The 24,387-nt window shown below is 35.0% G+C and overlaps 1 protein-coding gene, 1 long non-coding RNA gene and 1 pseudogene across 3 annotated transcripts; 2 read left to right on the forward strand and 1 right to left on the reverse strand.

Moving 5' to 3' along the window:
• The first annotated feature begins 6,045 nt into the window (after positions 1 to 6,045).
• On the forward strand, positions 6,046 to 9,428 carry LOC120184653 (pentatricopeptide repeat-containing protein At2g26790, mitochondrial). 2 transcript variants are annotated; one of them, XM_039189069.1, is made up of 4 exons: positions 6,046 to 6,142; positions 6,211 to 6,279; positions 6,728 to 9,080; positions 9,193 to 9,428. In XM_039189069.1, the coding sequence occupies exons 2-4, from the start codon at positions 6,211 to 6,213 to the stop codon at positions 9,195 to 9,197; spliced, it is 2,427 nt and encodes an 808-aa protein (XP_039045000.1). In that variant the 5' UTR covers positions 6,046 to 6,142; the 3' UTR covers positions 9,198 to 9,428. The 2 variants fall into 2 exon arrangements, with proteins under 2 accessions (XP_039045000.1, XP_039044998.1); XM_039189067.1 differs by lacking the exon at positions 9,193 to 9,428 and having other exon boundaries at positions 6,728 to 9,185.
• Positions 9,429 to 9,488: 60 nt separating this feature from the next.
• On the forward strand, positions 9,489 to 11,264 carry LOC120184654. The gene is made up of 4 exons (XR_005522049.1): positions 9,489 to 9,703; positions 9,853 to 10,195; positions 10,294 to 10,788; positions 10,972 to 11,264. It is a non-coding gene; the product is annotated as an uncharacterized LOC120184654 (long non-coding RNA).
• A 2,717-nt stretch (positions 11,265 to 13,981) lies between these two features.
• LOC120184583 lies at positions 13,982 to 24,340 on the reverse strand (annotated as a pseudogene).
• Positions 24,341 to 24,387: the final 47 nt, after the last annotated feature.

Here is a 24,387-nt window from a genome sequence, read left to right on the forward strand (position 1 = left end):
GGAGAGAACATGAGTTCCCAGGTTAATGTAAATAATGAAAACTAAATCTGGAAAGCAAATTGTCTATATTTAGAGAATGGTTTGATTAGATAATTATCATTTGACAATTTTACTTATAATGTTAAATAATTTTGTTCTTTCATTCTTGAAAAATTTTGTTGTCGAAGAGATCAACACAAATGAGTTTCAATTTCTCACTTTGAATGTACGATATTTGAAGATTTATGCTAACCTTAAGGGGAACTATCATTACAATAGTTACTATGTTTTAGAAAAAAAATACATCTAAGATATTAATTTCTAACATGATACAACAAATCATTATAATTCTATTATTTATTTTATTATTACTGAAAGAATGTAATTCCGTGTCTTTTTCATTACCACAGGAGTTCAATATATACACAGTCATTAGTAGATACAATCCTAATCATTAGGCTATAATTTAGGAATTAGGCTATAACTTAGGCAACTAAATATACAATAGTAAATACAAAATATTTGGAGAATATTTTGTAATTAGGAATTAGGCTATAACTTAGGCAACTAAATATACAATAGTAAATACAAAATATTTGGAGAATATTTTGTAATCTATCACTCTCCCGCAGTCGAAACGGGAGGATCTCGAACGTTAAGACTGGTCCGGAAATCGTCAAACAATATAAGGGGCAACCCCTTAGTGAAAATATCCGCAATCTGGTACCTAGACGGCACATGACGAACAAGAACCTCACCCCGTGCAACTTTTTCTCGAACAAAATGAATATCCATTTCAATGTGCTTCGTACGCTGGTGTTGAATGGGATTACCAGAAAGATAGATAGCACTCACATTGTCGCAGTAAACCATTGTTGCTTTACGGATGGGACAGTTGAGTTCGAGAAGAAGATTACAAAGCCAACAAGACTCCGAGACAACGTTGGCAACTCCCCTGTATTCTGCCTCGGCACTTGATCGGGAAAGCGTAGGTTGTCGTTTGGACGACCATGAGATCAAATTGTCACCCAAAAAAACACAATACCCGGAGGTGGATCGTCGAGTATCGGGACAGCCTCCCCAATCCGCATCCGTATAAGAGACAAGATCGGTAATGGAGGAAGGAGAAATATGTAAACCAAGATGAAGAGTACCTTGGATATACCGGATGATACGCTTGAGAGCGTTCATATGTTCATCCCGAGGGTCATGCATATGGAGACAAATCTGCTGAACTGCATAGGAAATATCCGGCCGCGTAAAAGTGAGATATTGAAGGGCACCCGCAAGGCTGCGGTACTGAGTTGGATCAGCATATCGTGCACCGCTGTTGGCACTCACCTTCGGCTTGGTATCAACTGGAGTCTGATTGGGCTTACAAGAATACATGCCTGCTCGATCAATGATGTCCTCAGCGTATTTTTGTTGTGATAAAAACAACCCACCCTTGTGTCGAGTCACACTGATACCGAGAAAATAGTTCAAGAAACCCAAATCCTTCATAGCAAACTCAGAGTTGAGACGAGCCATTATAGACTTGCGAAGATGCTCAAAAGACGCCGTCAGAATAATTTCATCAACGTAAAGCAGTAGGTATGCCATATCCGACCCGTGTTTGTAAATAAATAAGGAAGTATCTGATTTACTGTTAGAGAAACCAATGGAAGAAACAAAATTAGCAAACCTCTTGTACCACGCCCGAGGGGCTTGTTTGAGCCCATAGAGAGATTTACGCAGTAAACAGACATAATCAGGATGCACTTGATCTCGAAATCCCATAGGCTGGTGCATATAAACCGTTTCCTTGAGGCCACCATGCAAAAAAGCATTGCTTACATCTAACTGATGAATCAACCATTGTTTCGACAGGGCAAGACTAAGCACAGTACGAATTGTTGCTGGCTTCACTACCAGACTGAAAGTCTCTCCACAATCAATACCAACACGCTGAGTTTTACCATCACCTACAAGACGGGCCTTATGCCTCTCAAACGAACCATCAAACTTTATTTTATGAGTAAAAATCCACATAGAACGAATGACATTAACTCCAGGAGGACGGGGTACCAAATCCCACGTCTTATTTTTAATAAGAGCATCATATTCGTCAGTCATAGCCAACTTCCAATTCGGGTCACGAAGTGCAACCACAGGGTTACGTGGGAGAGGAGATCTCGTAACCGTGATAGTATGGGCCTCGGATGGGTCAAATATAGTTTTTGGCTTAAAGATACCATGCTGGCTGCGGGTGACAGGGCGTTCGAATGGAACAGGGGGCGGTCTGGGCCGAATTGGTGAAGGGTTTGGAGGAGACATGACTGGTTGGGTCGTAGGAGAAGAAAGTGGAGTCTGTTGTGGTTGGTTTTGATGAAGAAGATACGGCGACACGCCATCATTCAAAAAATCATAATCACTTGTACTAGGTTGATGGACTTTGGTAAAAGGGAAGATAATTTCATCAAATTGTACATGCCGGCAGATTATGATTTTATTGTTGGATAAATCAAAACATTTATACCCTCGATGATTATCGGGATAACCCAAGAAAACACAGGGAGTGGATCGAGCTTGTAATTTGTGAATAGTCGTTGATGGAATAAGAGGATAACACAAGCACCCAAAAACCCGAATGTGAGAATAAGAGGGAACCCGGTGGTATAAAATTTGTAGAGGAGACGCATCGGCTAGTAGTGTACTGGGAAGAATATTCAAAAGATGGGTTGTCATATGAAGCGCATGATGCCAAAAAGAGTGTGGCAAAGAGGCATGAATAAGTAGTGTGCGCATGATATTATTAATGGATCTTATTTTTCGTTCGGCCTTCCCGTTTTGTGAGGAGGTATAAGGGCAGGAGAAACGAAAAGAAATGCCATGGGACTCACAGAATTGCCGAAAAGAGGCATTATCAAACTCTCCCCTATTATCACATTGTATGGTTTTGATATCTCGTTCAAACTGGGTACGAATATGAGCTTGGAATTTAGTAAAAATGGAGAATACTTGTGATTTATTAGCGATGGGAAAAGTCCACAAGAATTTCGAATAATCATCCAAAAAAAGCACATAATAACGATATCCCGAAGAACTCAAAATCGGAGAAGTCCAAATATCACTATGAATAATATCAAAAGGCATGAAAGTTTGAGAAGATGAAAGAACAAAAGGCAACCGAATATGTTTTCCCAGTACACAAGATTGACAAGTAGTAGACTTAGATGGACTATTACAAGCAATCAGTTTATTTTGCTGAAGAATGGATAAAATGGAGTCGCCCGGGTGACCTAAACGGTCATGCCAAAGCGTTGAAGCAAGCAAAACAGTAGGAGAGGAGGCTGGATGCGGTCTGGTGGGAGTGATTGGGTAGAGAGAGCTGGTACTATCACATCTCATTAGACGTCTCCCCGTCTGTAAATCATGCACGGAAAACCCACAAGGATCAAACACCACTGACACATTATTATCAGTTGTAAATTTCCGAACAGACACTAAATTTTTAATAAGATTCGGAGTATGCAGGACATGTTTGAGAGACAAAGGTGGGTTCGGGGAAGGTAATACGGTATGACCGTAACCAAGAATTGGAATTAACTGACCACTACCAACAGTAACACCATTATCTTTGCTCATATTAACATAAGACGAGAGATTACCTTTTGTTGATGTCATATGAGACGTCGCCCCAGTATCCATATACCAGTTTGGATCCGATTGAGAGAGAGACATGGTGTGCATGACGGACTCAATATCCGTAGGAGCCCACTCGGACGTTGTAGTATAGGCTTGCTGCTGCTGAGGTCGTGCTCCTAGAATACCAGGTTGTCGTGGTCCAACTTGCCTACCCCAAGGTTGAGTCGGATATGGACAAGGAGGCATGACCCAAGGTGGTTGCATCCATGTCCACCAAGGAGGCATAGCCCATGTTGGTTGCATCGGACCCTGCTGACCACCGCCCAAGTTCGGACCACCTCCACGGTTGCCACCACGTCCAACACCCGGCGTCTGAACTCCACTACTAGTAGGTTTGCGGTTTTTGTTGTTGTTGCGGTGCTTGTTCTGTTTCCCACGTGCACGACCTGGAGGAGGATGATTAGAAATCTCATCAGTGTCATGATTAGTCACCATCATCGCATCATCAGTCGTCGCCTCCTTCATGCTGGTTTCTTCTAAGGCCAACATCGATCGAACTTCATAAAAAGGTGGTAGTACCTTTTTGTGGCGAATAACCGAAGCAACTCCCTTGTAAGCCGGTGTAAGACCACCCACCATGCGAAGAACAAGACGATTGTTCGAAACCGGAGCACCCACATTCTTGAGTTGGTCGGAAAGTGTTTTGAGGTGCTGGCAATATGCAGAAATCGAGGAGAAATCCTTCAAGTAGGTGTTGTTGAACTCGTGTTCCAAGGAAACAGCACGAGAGTTCTCATTATCCTGAAACAAATCGCGAAGACGATTCCATAGAGTCATGGCAGAAACATCGGCTTCAATAACGGTATTCAAAAGATCTGTCGAAATTGTGGAATAAATCCACTGAACCACAGCAGCATCCAACGTATCCCACAACTCTTGTTCTTCCTGACTAAAGATGGCCGGCTCTGTGGCCTCCCCGTCCTTAGATTTCGGTGGGATAATATGATGAAGAACCTTGTGAGATCGACAATGGACCTTGAATAACTCTGCCCAATTTGTATATTGGACGTTCTCCATCTCAAGAGTGATGGGAACATGTGTCTTGATGTTAGAAACAGCAAGAGCAGGGTGAAAGGATGAGGAAGATGATGTGGGAGCCATATCAGACGGAAGGACAAAAGACAGAGAAAAAGAGGAAGAGAAAAAAATAGGGTTGCAGAAGCTATGATAGATCAACCGTAGCTGATACCATGAAAGAATGTAATTCCGTGTCTTTTTCATTACCACAGGGGTTCAATATATACACAGTCATTAGTAGATACAATCCTAATCATTAGGCTATAATTTAGGAATTAGGCTATAACTTAGGCAACTAAATATACAATAGTAAATACAAAATATTTGGAGAATATTTTGTAATTAGGAATTAGGCTATAACTTAGGCAACTAAATATACAATAGTAAATACAAAATATTTGGAGAATATTTTGTAATCTATCAATTACTTACTAGTCGATACTAATATTATTATTTTGCAACAATATCTTTTAACATAATATGACATATTAAAAGCATCATCAAGCCTTGGAAGACTTTGTTTTCTGGTGCTGGATACATATTTTTCCGATTTGGGATAGTGAATTATAAGATGAACCACTTTCTGCAATGCTTTTGCTGCACTATTTTTCAGCTCCTTAGTCTCTGTTCGTATATTTTTTTCCTTCATGACCCACTAATATTTTCCTAACCATTGATCTTATTTCTTCTCTCTCCACCATTCCATCTGATCCCATCGTCGTTACTCGAATGCTTGCTCCTATATCTTCCGTCAATAAATTAGCATTCATATTTCAAATTAAATAATTTAAATTAAATTAAATTATAATTTATACTATTAATAATTTAACTTTGACCATGATTATTTTAAATATTTTAAAAAATTAAATTTTATAAACTATAAATTTTAAAAACTACACTCTCCATGGATGAATTCCACCCACAATGTTTTTAAAAACCTTAAATCAAGTAGTTTTTAAAATTTATAGTTTATAAAATTTAATTTTTTAAAATATTTAAAACAATCATGGTCAAAGTTAAATTATTAATAGTATAAATTATAATTTAATTTAATTTAAATTATTTAATTTGAAATATGACAATGTATTATATTTTTTTTATTAATTTCATATATTTTATTTATGAAAATAATATAAATAAAATATTACAAAAATAATAATAAAAAGAAGTGCATTAGTCATGTTAAAAACTAAGCATAAATAGAAATTTTCATCAATTGAGCTTATTGGACCAGCATTGAGCCCAACCCTCGTTGGACAACCGATTGACATCATATTTTTTGTGAACACTGGCTTGTTTTGTTTTTCTTGAAAAAGCTTAAACCCTCGTCTAAACCCACTAACCCACCCGGCGCCATCTTCCTTACCACATTTGTTCTAATCCAAGCACCAAAATTTATCTTTTAAACACATTTCCCGATTTTCAATTCCAGTGCTGCGGCCGAAATCTTCACCTTCTGGCATACCCGCTTCTCTTTGTTGTTTTTGGACAATATTTCTCCATTATAATTGCTGTTTGTTTGGTTAGATGTTGGGGCAATCCTTGGGGAAGACTCGACCTGCACTTTGGAACTTTTCTTCTATTGCTAGAAAGAAGGTACTTCCGTCTTTTTCTTTCTTCCTCTATTTTTTTTTTGTTTCTAATTAAATTTTCTTCATGTTATGAACTAAGTTACATTGAAAATATTTAGGCATGTCTTGGTGTTTTGTTTAAGGAATTAAACACTACTTGCTTGAATTAAGATTCCAGCATTCTCCACTGGATTGTTGATTTTGATACTCACATTTTGCTACGATGTACAAGTTAAACAGTAAAACACCCAAATCATGGTTGATTAACAATGGCTATATAATATGTGATCAGCTCTAACAAAATTGTTCTATTTTAAAAGTAATATCATGCCCTTTTCCTGTAAAAACTTAAAAAGGTTGCATTTCTAATTTCAGTTTTTATACGAGAAGCAAAAAGTACGAAATAAGATTTTGTGCTGTTACCTTAAAAAAAGGGAAACTGAGTGTTTTTTATTATTTTTGTTTCACAGCAGATGCACCATGCTCTTGCTCAATTAACATCTGGTTCATCTGATGAGCAAGAAATGATTGGTACCCCAAATATGAATCATAACAATAACCAGTTCTCTGAATTAAATAGAGTTGAGGTTGTTCAAGCATTGAACACTTTGAGAAAACAACCTGATAAGGCTTTGTTATTTTTTAACCGATTGAAAGAAGATGGGTTTTCTCATGATGTTTATACATATGCATCTATTGTAAGAATATTGGATAAGAACGGTTGGGAAAGGAAATTGGATTCGGTGTTGTTGGAAATCATTAGGAAAGAGGAGTGTTTAGATTTTAAAGTCATGGATTTGTTTGAAACTCTTGGTGAGGGGCTCGAGGGAGAAGACTCAAACTTTTTGGTTCGATTGTCCAATGCACTGGTGAAGGCATATGTCAGTGTTGAAATGTTTGATGAAGTTATTGATATCTTGTTTCAAACTAGAAGGCGGGGATTTGTTCCAGATATACTCCCATGTAATTTTCTCATGAATCGTTTGATTCATTGTGGGAAAGTTGGCATGGCTATAGCTTTTTATAAACAGTTGAAGAGACTTGGATTGAAGCCAAATAATCATACTTATGGCATTGTAATTAAGGCGCTTTGCAGAAAGGGTAGGTTTGAGGAAGCTATTGACATTTTTCAAGAGATGGATGAAGCAAAAGTTACCCCGACTACTTTTGCTTACACAACCTATATCGAAGGGCTTTGTATGCATAGAAGAACAGATTTGGGCTATAAGGTGCTTCAATCGTGGAGAGACGCAAAGATTCCTCTTGATGCCTTTGCTTATTTAATTGTGATTAAGGGCTTCTGCGATGAGATGAAAATGGAAGAAGCTGAAGGTGTTTTATTTGAGGCAGAAAAGCATGGCATTGTTCTTGATGTGCTTCATTATGGTGCCTTGATAAAAGGGTACTGCAAATGTAGGAATATAGTAAAAGCTTTGGATGTTCACCATGAAATGGAGTCAAAGGGTATTAAGACAAACTGTGTGATTGTGACCTCCGTTCTTCAATGCTTGTGTCAGATGGGCCTGGATTTTGAGGCTGTAAATCAATTTAAGAAGTTTAGAGACATTGGGATGTTTCTTGATGAGGTGTGTTATAATGTTGTGGCTGATGCTCTCTGCAAGATGGGTAAAGTAGAAGAAGCTGTAGAATTGATCGCTGAGATGAATAGTAAACAGATTTCCCCTGATATTATTAACTATACCACTTTAATCAATGGATACTGTCTTCAAGGTAAAATTGAGGATGCATTGAATTTGTTCAATGAGATGAAGGACAATGGTCTCAAGCTTGATGTAATTTCTTACAGTGTCCTTGCTGGGGGATTAGCTAGAAACGGTCTTACACAAGAGGCCCTTGATCTTTTGAATGATGTAGAGAAACAAGGTTTGGAGCCTAAGACTGTCATGTACAACACAATCATTAAAGGTTTATGTATAAGTGGAAAGGTGAAGGAAGCTGAAGCTTTCTTTGGTTGTTTACCAGAGAATTTTGAAAATTGTGCTGCCTTGGTTGATGGTTATATTGAAGCAAGACTCACAAAAAGTGCATTTGATTTATTTCTTATGCTGTCTCAGCAGGGATTTCTAATTAGTAAGGCTTCTTGCTCAAAACTGCTTTGTTGTCTTTGCATGGATGGTAAGAATAACAAAGCTCTTATGCTACTGAAGGTCATGTTTGCTTTCAATGTTGAGCCTACCAAATTAATGTACAGTAAACTCATCGGTGCATTTTGTCAGGCAAGAAATTTGAGAAAGGCCCAGTGGTTGTTTGATAAAATGATTGATAGAGGGCTAACCCCTGATCTAGTTATCTACACAATAATGATAAGCGGCTACTGCAAAATGAATCTTTTGCAGGAAGCCGAGAATCTTTTCAATAATATGAAGGAGAGAGGAATTGAGCCTGATGTTATCACTTATACGGTCTTGCTTAACAGCCATAAAAGAATAAATTTGAGATCTCTTTCCAGTCCTGATGCAACACTAAATAAAGACAAGACAGTAATGGATGCTTCAACTTTGTGGAGTGAAATGAAATGCAAGGGAGTAGAACCTGATGTTGTTTGCTACACAGTTTTGATTGATCAGTACTGTAGGACAAACAATCTTCAGGATGCAATTATGATCTTTGATGAAATGATTGATGCTGGATTAGAACCTGATAACTTGACATATACTGCTCTTGTATCTGGCTATTGTAAAAGAGGTTACATAGAGAAGGCCGTAAACCTTGTTAATGGAATGTTAAATAGGGGCATACAGCCAGATAATTGTACCATGTCAGCTTTGCACCAAGGTATCTTGAAAGCAAAGAGAGTTGTGAGAAGTAAGGACCTCTGAGATTGAAGTGGTTGATTTATATGCGCTCTGAAATGTTTGGAGGTGCATTAAATTGTACAATGGTACTAAACTCATTTCAATGTTATTTTTCCTTGCAGGGTAGCAATACTCCAAACAAGACGGTTTATCTTATCTATACCTTGAAGTATCCAATTAATATGTATCAGGCTGAGGAAAGCTCTCTCTCCAAGCATGCAGAAGCTTTTTGCTTTTCCAGGACTTGAGAATTGAAAAAATGCAAGTGATATTAGAACTCTTGGTATGAGTTTATCATGTTCTTCTTTGAATGGTGTTTGTATATCTGATCTTCACTTTGGTTTCGTCGTTTATCTGTTGGAATTATATGAAGTGAAAAGTAAAAGTTTGATGTTGGTTCAGTTTCAAAATTATCTTGTTGAATTTCAGTGTGAACAATTTGATTGTTCAAAATGTACACTTACGATGGGTTATTTATTCTCTTGCACATGGGATGATTGAATTCACTGAATTCTGTTGCAATTACCATGTAGGTGAAGGACGCAAAACTGACTGACTTACCTTATCCTGAGCTTTTGTATTCAAGAGCACACTGATAGTTGAGGAAGAGAGATGTCTTCCTTACAACTTGTGGTAATTTTTACTTGAATTCTGGTTTTGGCAATTTCTTTAAAGGCACCGAGTTCCTTTATGCTTTAATCATTATGTGGTGTTTTGCATTTTAATATTAACTTGATTTTCCAGGTTAGAGAAATCAATTTTCTTGATTATTATTAACATAGTTTGATCAGGGATCAGAAAAAGGGGCAAAGAGTAAGATGGAATACAGTTTGTCCCTCAAAACCAGAAGGAGGACTAGGGTTGAAAGACATGGCCTTATGGATCAAAGACTGCCTCACAAGACTCCTAGTAACAAGAGTTACAGCTGGGCTTGAACATGTATACTTAAGCTGAGAACTAGTCACTCAGATCATGCAGAGATACAACATAAATTGGAGAAGTGGTTGAAAAGAAGCAGAGGTTGGCCACAAGTGGAGCAAACCTTGTGAAAGCATACACTGTAGATTTGGGGGCTGCAAGTTCACTGAGAACTTTACCTGATGCGAGGATCTTGCAAAACAGAAGGTTCCAACTCTCATTATCTTGTTTTTGCAAGTTTGGGTTGGTCATGGTGATGGGATTATATTTGGTTGAGAATTTATTTGCTGGTTTTGTTGATGCAGAAAATACATTTCATCTCTGATGAGTTGGCCTTGGACTGTGAAGGAAAGGACAAATACAAGTGCAAGTCCAATGTTTTCTGGAAATGGTAAAGGGTTTCCAGTGTCATTTTCACTCAAAACCATCCACTATTCCTCAACTATGCATCTATTTTTCTCATTTTCTCTGTAATTTTCTGTTGTTATTTCGTAAAACACCCCCAAAATGTTCAAGATATATGTTTTTAAACGGAAGAATGCTGCTTCATGAACTAGTAATAACAGCTTCCAAATGGATCTTGCTTAACTTTGCTGTATTGATGCAGGATGATGCTTATTTTCACATTATAGATTTAGTATGTGTGTGCGCACGGCTTGGAGAACTCACCTCAAACTTGATTCTATGAGCAACGTGTTGAGGAACTATTGTTCTGCAAGTGAGAACATGGCAATGGAAGCACAGCATTTGTGCAAACTGAAACAAACTCACAGTTCCATGCTGTAGTTGGGCAAGTCCAAGTAAGGTAACATTCTTAAAGCATATCAATTCAAATGTTGCACACTGAATACCTGCCAGTACTGGAACCTTTATTGAATTCAAACTAACCGTGCTACTAAGGAAAATCCCCTTTATTTTAGGAATGGCTTTAGGATCCTATCTATCATCAGGGTGATTGTTGGAGCCTCTACTGAACCTAATAGGACTTTTGACTTGTTCCATCATTATATGGTTTATGGTTATATTTGCAATGTATCCCCCTCTGCTCGCCAGTTCCTACACAAAGTTTGATGAGGATTAAGGTACACAATGAGACTGACATAATGAGCTTTAGGTTGCTATATAGATTAGAAGTAATACGAATTGATGTTCTTAGTAAATATTCCAGGAAGTATCTTCCAGAACATTTTCCAATGTAGCTATGACATTAACAACTGCTGAATTTATATTTGAAGCTATCAGATTATGATTGATTAACAGCTGCCAAATTTTCTTACTGCAGATATTCATGATGATAAGTAGTTCTTAATAGATCACCCTGGTGCAGTCCCAATTACAACAACCATGATACTCATCACAGCTGTTTTTCATAGTTATTTCTTCTGCTGAGTTATTTGCATCATCACATCATGACATCATTTTAGTTGAAAGCATGAGATCTTAATTTCGATTCTGTTTTCCTTTTCGTACCGAAAGGGTGAGGAATTCAGAAAAGATAATTGGAACACCTTTTTATGTTGACTGTAGTTCAAAGAAAGAAAAAAAAAAACAGCAGGTACAGTATTATGGTAACTTATCTTCAACCTTATCTTTACGAGTCCTGGAAAAGATTCATGATAATTACTTTGCAAAATATAGAATGTGAAACCCGTCTTTGATGCGACCATCAAAGTGGTTCTCCATCCTCCAAAAGAAGTCAAAAAAGAAGGGAAAGGCACAAAAAGCTTGCTCGATATTGTGATCATGCAAAGAATAGATACGTGCAAGATACCATGAATAATTAGCCACTTAATCTGTTAGTCTCTCGCCATGTCTATTATCTCTTTAAACCTATCGGCTTCTTTGCTTTCACAGGCTCTCAGCCATAGAAGTAAGTTAAGCTGAGGAATATTTTTACAGTGTAGACTTGGGTGGGCAATTTGGAAGCAGGTTTTATTGTGGACTTCTAACATTGAGAGTACAAATGTGTCTGGACATATTCCATCCTGAGATTTGGGCGTATTTGTGTCATTAACGGGTGCAATTATTGTCATGCTCTTAATAATAAATCGAGGATTCTATTTACACTCATCCTCTTAGGAAAATAACATATCTTGATATCAATAAAAAATATTTGAAAGTTAATTTTATATAAAATTTTAAAAAATAATTTATTTTCAATGATATTTATTAGTTTTAAAAATAAATTATTATTATTATTATTATTATTATTATTATATTTTTATTATAATCTCATAGATTTATATTTTTATTTTTGTGTACTCTCTTAAACGAATAATTCATCGAGTTAAAGGATGCTAAATTCAATGGGATTCTTTCTCTGTATATAAAAATGTGATTTTATTAAAATAGTATTTTAATTGATTTTTTTGTGATTCAATATTTTAATTTTAATCATAATTTTTAAAATTTACTCGATTGACAGTTTGTAAAATTATATATTTTTCAAAGCTTTCATCAATTATATATTTTAAATAAAAATTGAGATTTTTGACTACTAATTCAATTATATATTTTAAAAATATAACTTAAAATTAGTTATAAGTGGAGTGTTAAAAGCTTTGTAATTGTATCTATTGATTAGATCTGACAAAATTAATTTTTAATTTGGTTATCCCGATCGATTCACGTTGACTTGAGATCTAATATATATTTGAACATCATGGTCAAAATTCGAATTGAAATTCTAAAAAAGTTGAATTGAATCAAAGTCAATTTTTTTTAGTTGGATCGATATGGACATATATCCAATTGACTTAAATAGAAAGTTTTTTGAATCAAATTAACTTCAATTAAAAGTAACTCGAATAAAAGATAACCTAAATTGAAAATAATTCTGATAAAAATAATTTGAATTTGATTTATCCAAATCTGATCCGAATTGAACTGACTTAATTTTAGTTAGATAATTGAGTCAAAGATAATATATAATATATTATTATTGTTATTGTCTATTTTATAGTAATGTAATAAATAGTGAAATGATGCAAGTCTTATTCTTTTTTTATCATTTTTTCTTATTTAATAATGTGATAAATAGTTTATCTTTATAATATATAAATATTTATTTTTATCTATAATTTAAGTTTAAAATATTATTGAAATACAATATCATTTATAAAATTATTTAAACTAATATTCATTTAAATATTATTATTGTATTATTTTTAAAAAAAATTAATAAAAATATTATATTTATACCAAATGTTAAATATCTAGTTAAAATTTTTAATCTAGAATAAAATTTATAATTGGCAATTTTATTTTCTTACCAAATATGCCACATTATAGTTTTTTGGGTCCAATTAATACGAAATTCATGTTACAAACTCTAACAAGTCCTATAAGATCAAGTTCAAGTCAAATTGTCATTTTTAAATGATGGTTGAATTCAAAAGAATGAATGATTGAGAGTTGAAATTAAACCTAAATGATAAAATTAACAAACATAAAGATACATTTTTTTACATGAATTGACATGAAGAGTCAAAAGTTGTCCCAAACTGAAAATTGATCGACCCAATATTGACCTAACTCGAAAGTCGATCGATTCGATATTGACTTGATCTAAAAATTGACCATCTCAATATTGATCCGACCCAATACTCGACCCTACCTGACTTATCGCACATTTGAACTAAATTCTATGTGTTAATAATAATTTCATCCTGATATTTGGATCATAAGGATAAATTCCTAGTGGCATATATTTATAATAATTTTGTAAAGTCTTCGCATAATTTTTTTTACATTTATAAACATTTATTCAAATTTGAGTAACACGATCGAAGTTGGGAAACATCTCAAATCATCTCTCACATCTTATAAACATTTATTCAACACATGCACACATATATAGGCAATAAAATATGATCTACTTCTTCATCATCATCATCCTTTTACATTTATACAACATCTTTAATCAACATCATTATTTTATATTCATACCAAGTTTTATTAGTAGTAGTAGTAATATAACGAAATTGACTGTCGTTAATTCTTATTTAGAACCCTAATTATCCGCCAATGAGACTCCATGCGGTGGGAGGGACCATCTTGCGCATAAACCCCAAATTTGAAGTAATGATAGCTTCCTCCGGCACCGGACCCTTGGTATCTTAGAACACCATCGATGTAAACCTTGACGTTGGAAGCACCCACGTACGTCATGGATTACGTTCACTTTAAACCATCCATTATACATGTTTGAGAGCAACCTCGCGGACCTACCGTAAACCGAGAGTTCGTCGTCGTAGACTAGGAGCATTATGGTCGTAGCACGAGAAGAAGCGCCAAATATTTGCATCACCGCTGCTCCGGTTGTTCCGCGTGGGATATATGCCTCTCCCTCGAATTGCCAAACCCCAGACGAATAATCATGGCCCTACAATGAAGAACAAGAAAATATATTTTGAGCATTCATGAGTTTGAAAGATTTCTTAAAATCGTATACTTAACATAATATCATGTGTCTATCTCTATCTATATATTAACTAGAATATTAATTAGGTAGATTTGTAAGTTAATCCACTTTCTAATTTAGTAAATGGACTTAAAGATTTTTTTTATAAAATTATGCTAATAATTATACAAATTTGAGGTTGTTTTTTGAATTTTTATACTGAAAACTATTCACTAATCATATTTTGTTTTGAAATATACTTATCAGACTAAGTAATTGATGATAACAACTACAACTATACAATAGAACTATTTTTTTTATAATTCCTATGATATGATTGAAGGTTATAGAAAGAAAAGAATCTAATCGGATAGTCTATTGTGACGACTATACCTATGCATTATTACTCCTCTTCCATCGAACTTCACTATGAATCTCTGTGTATCTATCATGATATTCATATACTTTATTTAACATCAAGAAGTTTAATAAAAATAAGATTATTTGTATGTACATTACCATTGTTGCAGGTATAGAGTCAGAATTGAATCATGAGGGGATAAATTGTTTAACTTTAAAATAAAATAGGGTCTTAAAAATAATTAAATCATAAAAATTAAGAGATGAAAAGATTTAGTTTCACTAAATTTAAAATTCAAATGTCTTAAAAAGTAATTAAACCATACAAATTTGAGGTAAAGGCTTAATTCCATTAATTTTAAAACTGACAATGTCCTAAAATAACAATTATTGCATTACTGGTAAATATGAAAATAGTATGCGTTTAACCATACTGTAGACACCCGTTTTTGTCCGGGTCTACAAACATATTTTATTATATTATATTTATTTATTTATTATTATTATTATTTATTTATTTTTTTATTTTTGTAGACCCCACACTCAACAACCCTAATTTAGTAAGATTCAGAAAATAAATCAATGTATTTGAGTCCTATTGAAACACTAAAACCAACGCATTTGAGTCCTATTGAAACACTAAAACTGAAGCATTTGAGTCCAAGTAAGACTCTAAATCTGAGCTAAAAATAGGTTTCTTTAGACTATAAATAGACTCAAGCATCAAGAGGAAAAGATACAGAAAAAAAGGTGGGACCACATTCCAGAGTCTGAAACACAAAGCACCCAGTGTGTTGCTGCTTCACACGATCCCAAGACATTTAAATCCAAGTCCGGTGTTACACCAGTGGTGCAAAAGCAAGCAAGAAGAAGCGCTAAGGATTTGTAGCTGAGTTGAATACATGGACTTTAATTTCCATTTGCAGTTCGAAAGGTTTTTTTTAATTGCTTTTGTTGTTTTGGAACATGTTTGTTTGCAGAATTTTATAACTAGATGGATATTAAATGCCTTTGAACAATGAGTTGGATAACCCCATGATATGCAATGGACGAATTGTTGTTGTTTTTTTTTTCTGTTTTATAAAATACCAACGCTGACTGTTTTGAAATGGATGAGTTCTATATTTGTTGTGTTTATTTCACATGTTGATGTTTATCATGTTCATTTGTCATAATAAATAAGAATTAGGAAATGATAATACATTATTTATTATTATTTATTTATTTATTTATTTTATTATTATTATTTATTATTTATTTTTTTTCTTTTTGTTTAGCATTCAATATTTTATTTTGTCATCTACCATTTTGTTTATTTTTTCTTCGGTAGTAATTTCAACCGAAGGTAAATAATTTGAATCGGGTTTTTAAATTTCAATTTCAATTTTCGCAATTAAAGACAACCGATAAATTAATTGGTACCGAAAGGGCGATTCAAGGGTGCTAATCATTCCTTGACTGTAATCGACTCCCGAACCCGACACGTTTTTGGTACAACGCAGATCATGTAAGATGGTGTCCGACCCATCTAAATTCATTTTAAAATGATCGGTGGCGACTCTAACCTAATCAATTCACGTCGAAGTCCAATTCCGGGCCCAACCGAAAGACGGTTCCGACAGCTTGGCGACTCTGCTGGGGACAGGTAAGTGAGTCAAGCCGAAATTAATTTTCGGTTATCTTTTTATGCGAAAATGGTAAATTTAAATTTATTTATTTGATTCCAATTATTTACCTTTGATTATTTTTTTCAAATAAATAGTTGTATTGACATTTTTTTTCAATGATTTCAGATTTTTGAAAAGTTTCTATCTCTTGCTCTATACCCGAGCTTCGAACCCTTTTTAAGTGGGGGTGAAAGCGACGCCTTCATGTGAATTTATTCACCGTGCGGGCCTAGCAACTAGCCTTCAGGATTCATATACCTTATGTCTTCGTGTGAATTTATTCACCGTTCGGGCATAAGGGAATGTTTCCTCTCGAGTTTAACTTAGTCCACACAAGCTTGTAATGGGCTTAGGACTAAGGGTCTAGCAAGCCCAAGGGGGCACCAGCAAGGAGAGTTCAAGTACCTTCTGTAGAACCTAAACCGGGAGAATACAGAGAATTAGAGCCCACCCCAAAACCTCATTTCAAACCCTAGAATGCCTGAATTATTTATTGCTTTACTTTCTGTTCAAAGCATGCGAACTAGACAAATATGCGATTAGGATTTGTTTGAAATTAGCATGCGGGATATAGATCATGTTCGGGTAGGAATAATGAGCATGTTGGGTAGGATTTTTTTTTATTTTGATTTACCTCACTAACTCCTTTTGTTCTCTTTTATTTCGTTTTCATCATTTGCATCATTTAAAATAAGTGTTGATCTAAAAAAAAAAACGTGTTCGTTAACCATAAATAATTTGCATTAATGGACAAAAGGGTTGTAATACAAGAGATGAAGAACGCAGAGGTTCGACTATGGTCAGAAAAGACTCAGAAAGAAAAGGAGGACAATCTGCAAGGCAATTATGTGTCACACTCGATCAAGAAGACGTGGTGCCCACAATCAAGTACATCAAAAGTTAACTTTTCAAAAATGGGTTTACAAAGGTGGTAGGTCACTGTCGACAAATTCAAGAAACAAGCAAATGAACTTCGGATAATCCCTTTGATGGAGGATTTCAATGGAGTTTCCGATTCAACAAAGGAAGAAAGTCAGAGATGCAGTCATTCGATACTTTTGGGAACCAGTACAAAAAATAACTCAATATTTTCACGGTTCATCCAATGAGGCCGGAGCGGTTCGACAGGTTATTCAACCGGTGAAAGACGAAGGCAAATGACTAGTCAACCTGTTCCGGGTCTAGAGGATTTAGTCCGGATGTCCCTTTAAATATGTTTATTGTCTCTTAAAAGATAAAACACTTTTGTCCCAATAAAGATTATTTATAATAACAAACATGTTTTTGGATCAATGCCTCGAACATTTCATGTATTTTTGCATTTTGCATATTCATTTCATTTTTAAGCATTTTCATAAACATAAATTTTCTTCATGGAAGATTCGATGAAGTGGTTTTAACCACATGACACCACATGGAAGCAAGATTATAACATCAAAAGAAAAAAACTGAAATCACAACGAATGAGCCCGATCAGCTGGTTGTACGACTAAGCCTGTCAGGATGATCTGAGAAAAGAGTCCACATATCCTAAGGGCTACGATGTTGAAGCTGTTTGCAGTTACCACATAGGATGCTCCAAACATTCCTCTGAGAACTATAAGGCGCTGAAGCGCGAGATCCAAAATCTGATGGATTCAGGGGCATGGACAGCCGAAAAAGGGGGCATTGCATATATCATTTGCACTTAGAGGATTGTTTTGTTTGAACACGTCTTTGATCTTTCATGTTTGCTTAATCTTTTAAACGATTGAATTTATGCTACTTTCTAAGGTGGAGCAATTGAACAAATTTTAATCTTTAGTTCTTCGAATATTAAATGAATTCATGATTCTTTTAATTCTTCAAGAATTATAGATTTTTGACATATGGCAAGATTATACCTTTCTTATCCTATCTCAAACCCCAAAATAAAATACCTTGATTCTTTACCCAAAATAACTCATGGTCATTACCAAAAAGACAAAATTTTGACATTACCTCCCTTTGAAATTTTTTAACAATGTCTTTATCTTTTTGATACACCCATACCTTTCTTTGAGTCAATAAAGTCACACCATTTTCTTTTTAGACTCAAAATTGACATTTTTATATCATTAAAACCCAAGGCATTGAGTTGTTCATTTGAACATGAGCATTCTTCTAAGACACAACTTGGGGCATCTCGCAGGGAGCCTGAACATTGAGACATATTGGGGGAAAGAAGCAGAAAGAAGAATTCACTCGAAATAATTCTATCATGCATCAATTACAATGTTTTCATGTGAATAAAATTAATCCTGAAAATCTATCCCCCTGGGGATACCTCTTCTGTGAAAGCTTCTATGTATGAAATGATGAACGACTTTATTTCTTTACCCTTTCACAACAGGAGAAAATATATATCCCTTGTGTCCCCTTTTGAGCCTATAGTATTTTTCTTCTGATTCAACCTTAACCAATGATCACCCTCCACACTGGGGGGAAAGGTGGAGAAAATCTTCTTATATGAGTGAAGACATTGATTCAGATGAGATACTGAAAGGTGAACCAAATGCCAAGTACGAAGATTCAATCAAGAACAAAAAGAGAAAAACACAGAGAAAATAAAAAGAGAAAAAACAAAGGAAAATTGAAGAAAAAAAGAAGTCAATATGCATATGCAAAGATTCTCTCGATTCAAGCGACGCATCGAGATTCAAACTATGAGATTGATCAAGCACAATCATTTCCGAATCACTGAACCACTTCACTCGAAGATCATAGAGCATCAAATGAGACTGATCAAGCACAATCATTTTTGAATCACTGAATCACTCCACTCGAAGATCGTAGAGCATCAAGAGAGAGACGCATACGAGCATATTCAAATTGAGCAAGATATGATTAAAGACATCATAATGAATTGATCCTTGGTTCAATCACCCTTAAACACTTGTTTGGGCATTTTATCCCTTTCTTTCATAACCATGAACCATGACCTACGTTACGTGCCTTAAAAGTCCCTTCTAATCATACATGGATTTCTAAACAGAAGAGGCTATCTTCAGATTTCATCCCGCCCATCAGGATTAATCTTTATTTGCAAAAAGCAGTGTAATTAATGTATGATAGAGAAAAATAGCAAATGGGAGTTCAAGACGTAAATTATGAATGACGTCTTGAAACCAAAGGAGGATTCGAGTTGAAAACCTGAAAAGGAGGCTCGAATACAAAAATTGGGCAGTTGAGGCGATCACACAAATTTCTTGATAAGGCATCGCACAATCCGAGCGGGATCATGAAAGATGGTAATCGGAGAACACATCCAATACAGGAGCAAGCAAGCTACCCTATCAAACCTTTGAGCATCAAGTAAACAAAAATGTCAAACCTTTGACCAAACACAATAACCTGAGACTTTTTTTTCCTTTCCTTACTTAACCATTTCCCAAAAATAGATTTGATCTTGGCACGTCTCAAATAGCTATAATTTATTGAAGGATTAACAATGTAATTAATTCTTTGATATCCAATGAACTCTAGTTTTATGATTTGTCTCAATTGTAAAACCGTGAAAGGGACAACATTTTCAAAACTTTTGATTAAACATTTTTCGAAACTCACTTTTGATGTTTTCCTTTAAAAGAGAAAGAAAAACATTTTTTTCAAAACAAGACAATCTCTCTAGAGTGGATCTTGGTAAATGACATGTGGCTCTCAAATACCAAGCTTATGCTTAGAAACAATGCTGAAGCAAGAAATGAGGAACAATGAGGGCATCTTTGAAGATTCAACATCAAATCCTGGGGCATTTTTTGAGATTTAACATCAAATGTTAGGGCATTTTTTTAGATTCAACATCGAATATTGGGGCATCTTTGGGAATTCAATATCCTGATGTGAATTATCAGATCTTCCGAATGTCTTTCCTCCACGTGCAGGAACCAGCAGACAAAAAAATGAGATTATGTCTGATGAATAAAATAAGAACTAATTCATTATGCATGCATTTTAAAGCATCATTTTTTTCACATACATAATTTTTGAAGCTTTAGAGTCAAGATTCAACTTCAAGACGAAATATACTCGATTCAAAGCACATTCAGAAATTGATGGTGGTTGCTCAACTTCACAGCGAAAAGGCAACTGTCTGTCGACAAATAACTTTCCAATTTCATTTAGAGTCAATTTCAACTTCACAGCGAAGGATATTGGACTCAAAGACACTTAATTTGCTCGAGAGTAGATTTCAACTTCATAACGAAGGATATCTAGCTCGAAGTCAAACTTCACAATAAAGGGGTCATCCACGGTTTTAACTTCACGGTGAAGGGAATCGTATCCACCTGCAACATACAATAATTGGATTTCAACTTCACGATGAAGGATATTCAAGTCAAGGCTCAACTCCACGACGAAGGGGCCATCCACGATTTCAACTCCACGACGGAGGATATCGTACCCACACATCCACGATTTCAACTCCACGACGGAGGATATCATGCCATTTTGAGGCTTAACTTCACGACGAAGGGGCTTCCCAGTTTCAAAGCCAATTTCAACTTCACAGCGAAGGATATTGGACTCGAGACAACACAAGTTCAACTTCACAGCGAAGGGACGGCTAGTTGTCAACAAACAATTTCCCAGTTCCAGAGCCAATTTCAACTTCACGGAGGAGGATATTGGACTCGGAATAATACAACTTACTTGGATTTCAACTTCACAATGAAGGATATCCAATTCCTAGCTCAACTTCATGGCGAATGGGCCACCCACGGTTTCAACTTCACGACGAAGGAAATTGTACACTCAAGCAGCATCCATCTCCAGATTGGATTTCAACTTCACAGCGGAGGATATCCAACTTAGAGAAGGAGTGTATGTCAACAAACTTTCAAGTTTCGAAGTCAATTTTAACTTCACAGCAAATGATATTGGCCTCGAAACAACATACTAGATTTCAACTTCACGACGAAGGATATCCAATTCCAAGACTCAACTTCACAACGAAGGGGCCATCCACGTTTCAACTTCACGACGAAGGGAATCATGCTCACCATTGTCTCTCTTGAGACAGTTTCCAAGTTTTGTCTCTCTTGAGACAATTTCCCTTGAAACAAAATCTTGTCTCTCTTGAGACAGTTTCCCTTGAAACAAATTTTGTCTCTCTTGAGACAGTTTCACTTGAAACAAAATCTTTGAATATCTTTTCCTTGAAACAAATTTCGTCTCCCTTGAGACAGTTTCTTTTAGAACGAAGTTTTTCTTGACACAGTTTCTTTTGAAACAAATTTTGTCCCTATTGTGACAGTTTCTCTTGAAACACAAAAAAACCCTCGAAATTGTTTCTCTTGAAAAAAAAAACCTTTGAAAATGTTTCTCTTGAAACATCAAACCTTCGAGTTGGACTACGCTCAGCTTCAAGACACATAATTTACAACATAACTCAATGCTAGAAGGGTTATCTGCCAATAAAGACCTTCGAGTTCGACTACGCTCAGCTCCAAGGCACATCATTTACAGCATAACTCAAGGCTATAAGGGTTATCTGTCAATAAAGACCTCCGAGTTCGACTCCACTCAGCTCAAAGGCACTATCATTTGTAGCATAGCTCAAGGCAAGAAGGGCTATCTGCCAAAGACCTTCGAGTTTGATTCCATTCAACTCAAGGGTGTATCAATCGCGTTGCATTAGCAAGGAACTAATTTCTGGTCAATTTTTACACCCAGGTCTTTAAATCGAGAAGAAGACCAAGGTCGACCAAGATTGGCAACAAATAGTCACTTTTTGATTTACCCACGATTTCAACTTCAAGAAGAAGGATATCGTGCCCAATGGATCGACTTAGTGTCACAACAAACACTATCAAGTCCAAATCAAAGAGAACCGGATAAAAACTGGTTGTCTTTTTCAGATTTGCCCTATTCTTGTTAACACAAAAATGTGCAAAGAGGGGCAGTTGTAGACACCCGTTTTTGTCCGGGTTTACACAAATATTTTATTATATTATATTTATTTATTATTATTATTATTAATATTTTTTTATTTTTTTATTTTTATAGGCCCCACACTCAACAACTCTGATTTAGTAAGATTCAAAAAATAAATTAATGTATTTGAGTCCTATTGAAACACTAAAACTGAAGAGTCCAAGTAGGACTCTAAATCTGAGCTAAAAATAGGTTTTTTTAGACTATAAATAGACTCAAGCATTAAGAGGAAAAGACACAGAAAAAAGGTGGGACCACATTCCAGAGTCTGAAACACAAAACACCCAGTGTGTTGCTGCTTCACACGATCCCAAGACATTTAAATCCAAGTCCGGTGTTACACCACTGGTGCAAAAGCAAGCAAGAAGAAGCGCTAAGGATTTGTAGCTGAGCTGAATACACGGACTTTAATTTCCATTTGCAGTTCGAAAGGTTTTTTTTAATTGCTTTTGTTGTTTTGGAACATGTTTGTTTGCGGAATTTTATAACTAGATGGATATTAAATGACTTTGAACAATGAGTTGGATAACCCCATGATATGCGATGGACGAATTGTTGTTGTTTTTTTTTTCTGTTTTATAAAATACCAACGCTGACTGTTTTGAAATGGATGAGTTCTATATTTGTTGTGTTTATTTCACATGTTGGTGTTTCTCATGTTCATTTTTCATAATAAATAGGAATTAGGAAATGATAATACATTATTTATTATTATTATTGATTATTTATTTATTTTATTATTATTATTATTTATTATTCATTTTTTTTCTTTTTGTTTAGCATTCAATATTTTATTTTGTCATCTACCATTTTGTTTATTTTTTCTTCGGTAGTAATTTCAACCGAAGGTAAATAATTTGAATCGGGTTTTTAAATTTCAATTTCAATTTTCGCAATTAAAGACAACCGATAAATTAATTGGTACTGAAAGGACAGTTCAAGGGTGCTAATCCTTCCTTGACTGTAACCGACTCCCGAACCCGACACGTTTTTGGTACAATGCATATCAGGTAAGATGGTGTCCAACCCACCTAAATTCATTTTAAAATGGTCGATGGCGACTCTAACCCAATCAATTCACGTCAAAGCCCAATTTCGAGCACAACCGAAAGATGGTTCTGACACAAACAAATAATTATTAGCATATGAACTAAAAAGTAAAAATAAATGTAGCATATAAACTTTACAATTTTTTAAGGTAGAAATTATTTTTAAATCCATAAATAATACTTTCAAAGGGAAATGATATATAATAAATAAAATAAATAATTTTTAATTTAAATTGTACATAAAACTCGTTCTCTTGATTGTAATTTTTTAAAATAATTTTTCTACTCTATTTATTTATTCTTATACATATTTTAAAAAAATTATAGATGAAATGGAACTATTGTTTAACTTTCTAGAAAATGATTATTTTAATTTAAGGTTATGTTGAAGATGTTAAAAAGATATAATCAATAAGCTGCTAATATAATATTTATTTAATAAGATATTTGTTCATTATAAGTTGAGTAATTCATCAAAATAGTTATGCATCGTTAATCAAGCTTTTTCATCTTATTAAGATTAAATTAAGCATGCAAATATGTTCACATATTTTTTTTAAAATAATTTGGGGTGTTTACAAGATGTATTTGTTTAGAATATTTCTTAAACGTACGTACACCCTAAAGAAGAAAGAGGTTTAATTTTGTAACTTACTCGAATTGAAATTTCAGCGCGTGGATTAGTATTGCTAGTTGGTGTATGGGGTTTGTCTGTAGAGTTCACCCACAATCTGTGGACGCCATTGTTGAAACTGTATCGTTGGCATGGAGATTTATCTTGAGGTCTTTGCAGCTCGAAATTTGATTGAGATAGAGACACTTCCCTAAACCCACTGGTAGGCAGGGCATTGGCCTGTAACCAAATCAGCAGACTAAAACACAGGCAAATAAGCACAAAAAGAAGTGGAAACTTAGCCATCTAATCTCTTAAAAGAGCTGAAAGGGAAGATGGGCATGAGAATGAAT

This window comes from Hibiscus syriacus, unplaced genomic scaffold, assembly GCF_006381635.1.
Source record: "Hibiscus syriacus cultivar Baekdansim isolate YM2019G1 unplaced genomic scaffold, ASM638163v2 tig00112925_pilon, whole genome shotgun sequence".
Taxonomy (NCBI): Eukaryota; Viridiplantae; Streptophyta; class Magnoliopsida; order Malvales; family Malvaceae; genus Hibiscus; species Hibiscus syriacus.

What these genes read in the sequence shown, in the direction of transcription:
- LOC120184653 (XM_039189067.1), top strand. Translation starts at nt 6,211, where the DNA reads ATGTTGGGGCAATCCTTGGGGAAGACTCGACCTGCACTTTGGAACTTT. An exon ending in CTTCTATTGCTAGAAAGAAG is followed by an intron (nt 6,280 to 6,727) that starts GTACTTCCGTCT and finishes GTTTCACAGCAG; the next exon opens with ATGCACCATGCTCTTGCTCA.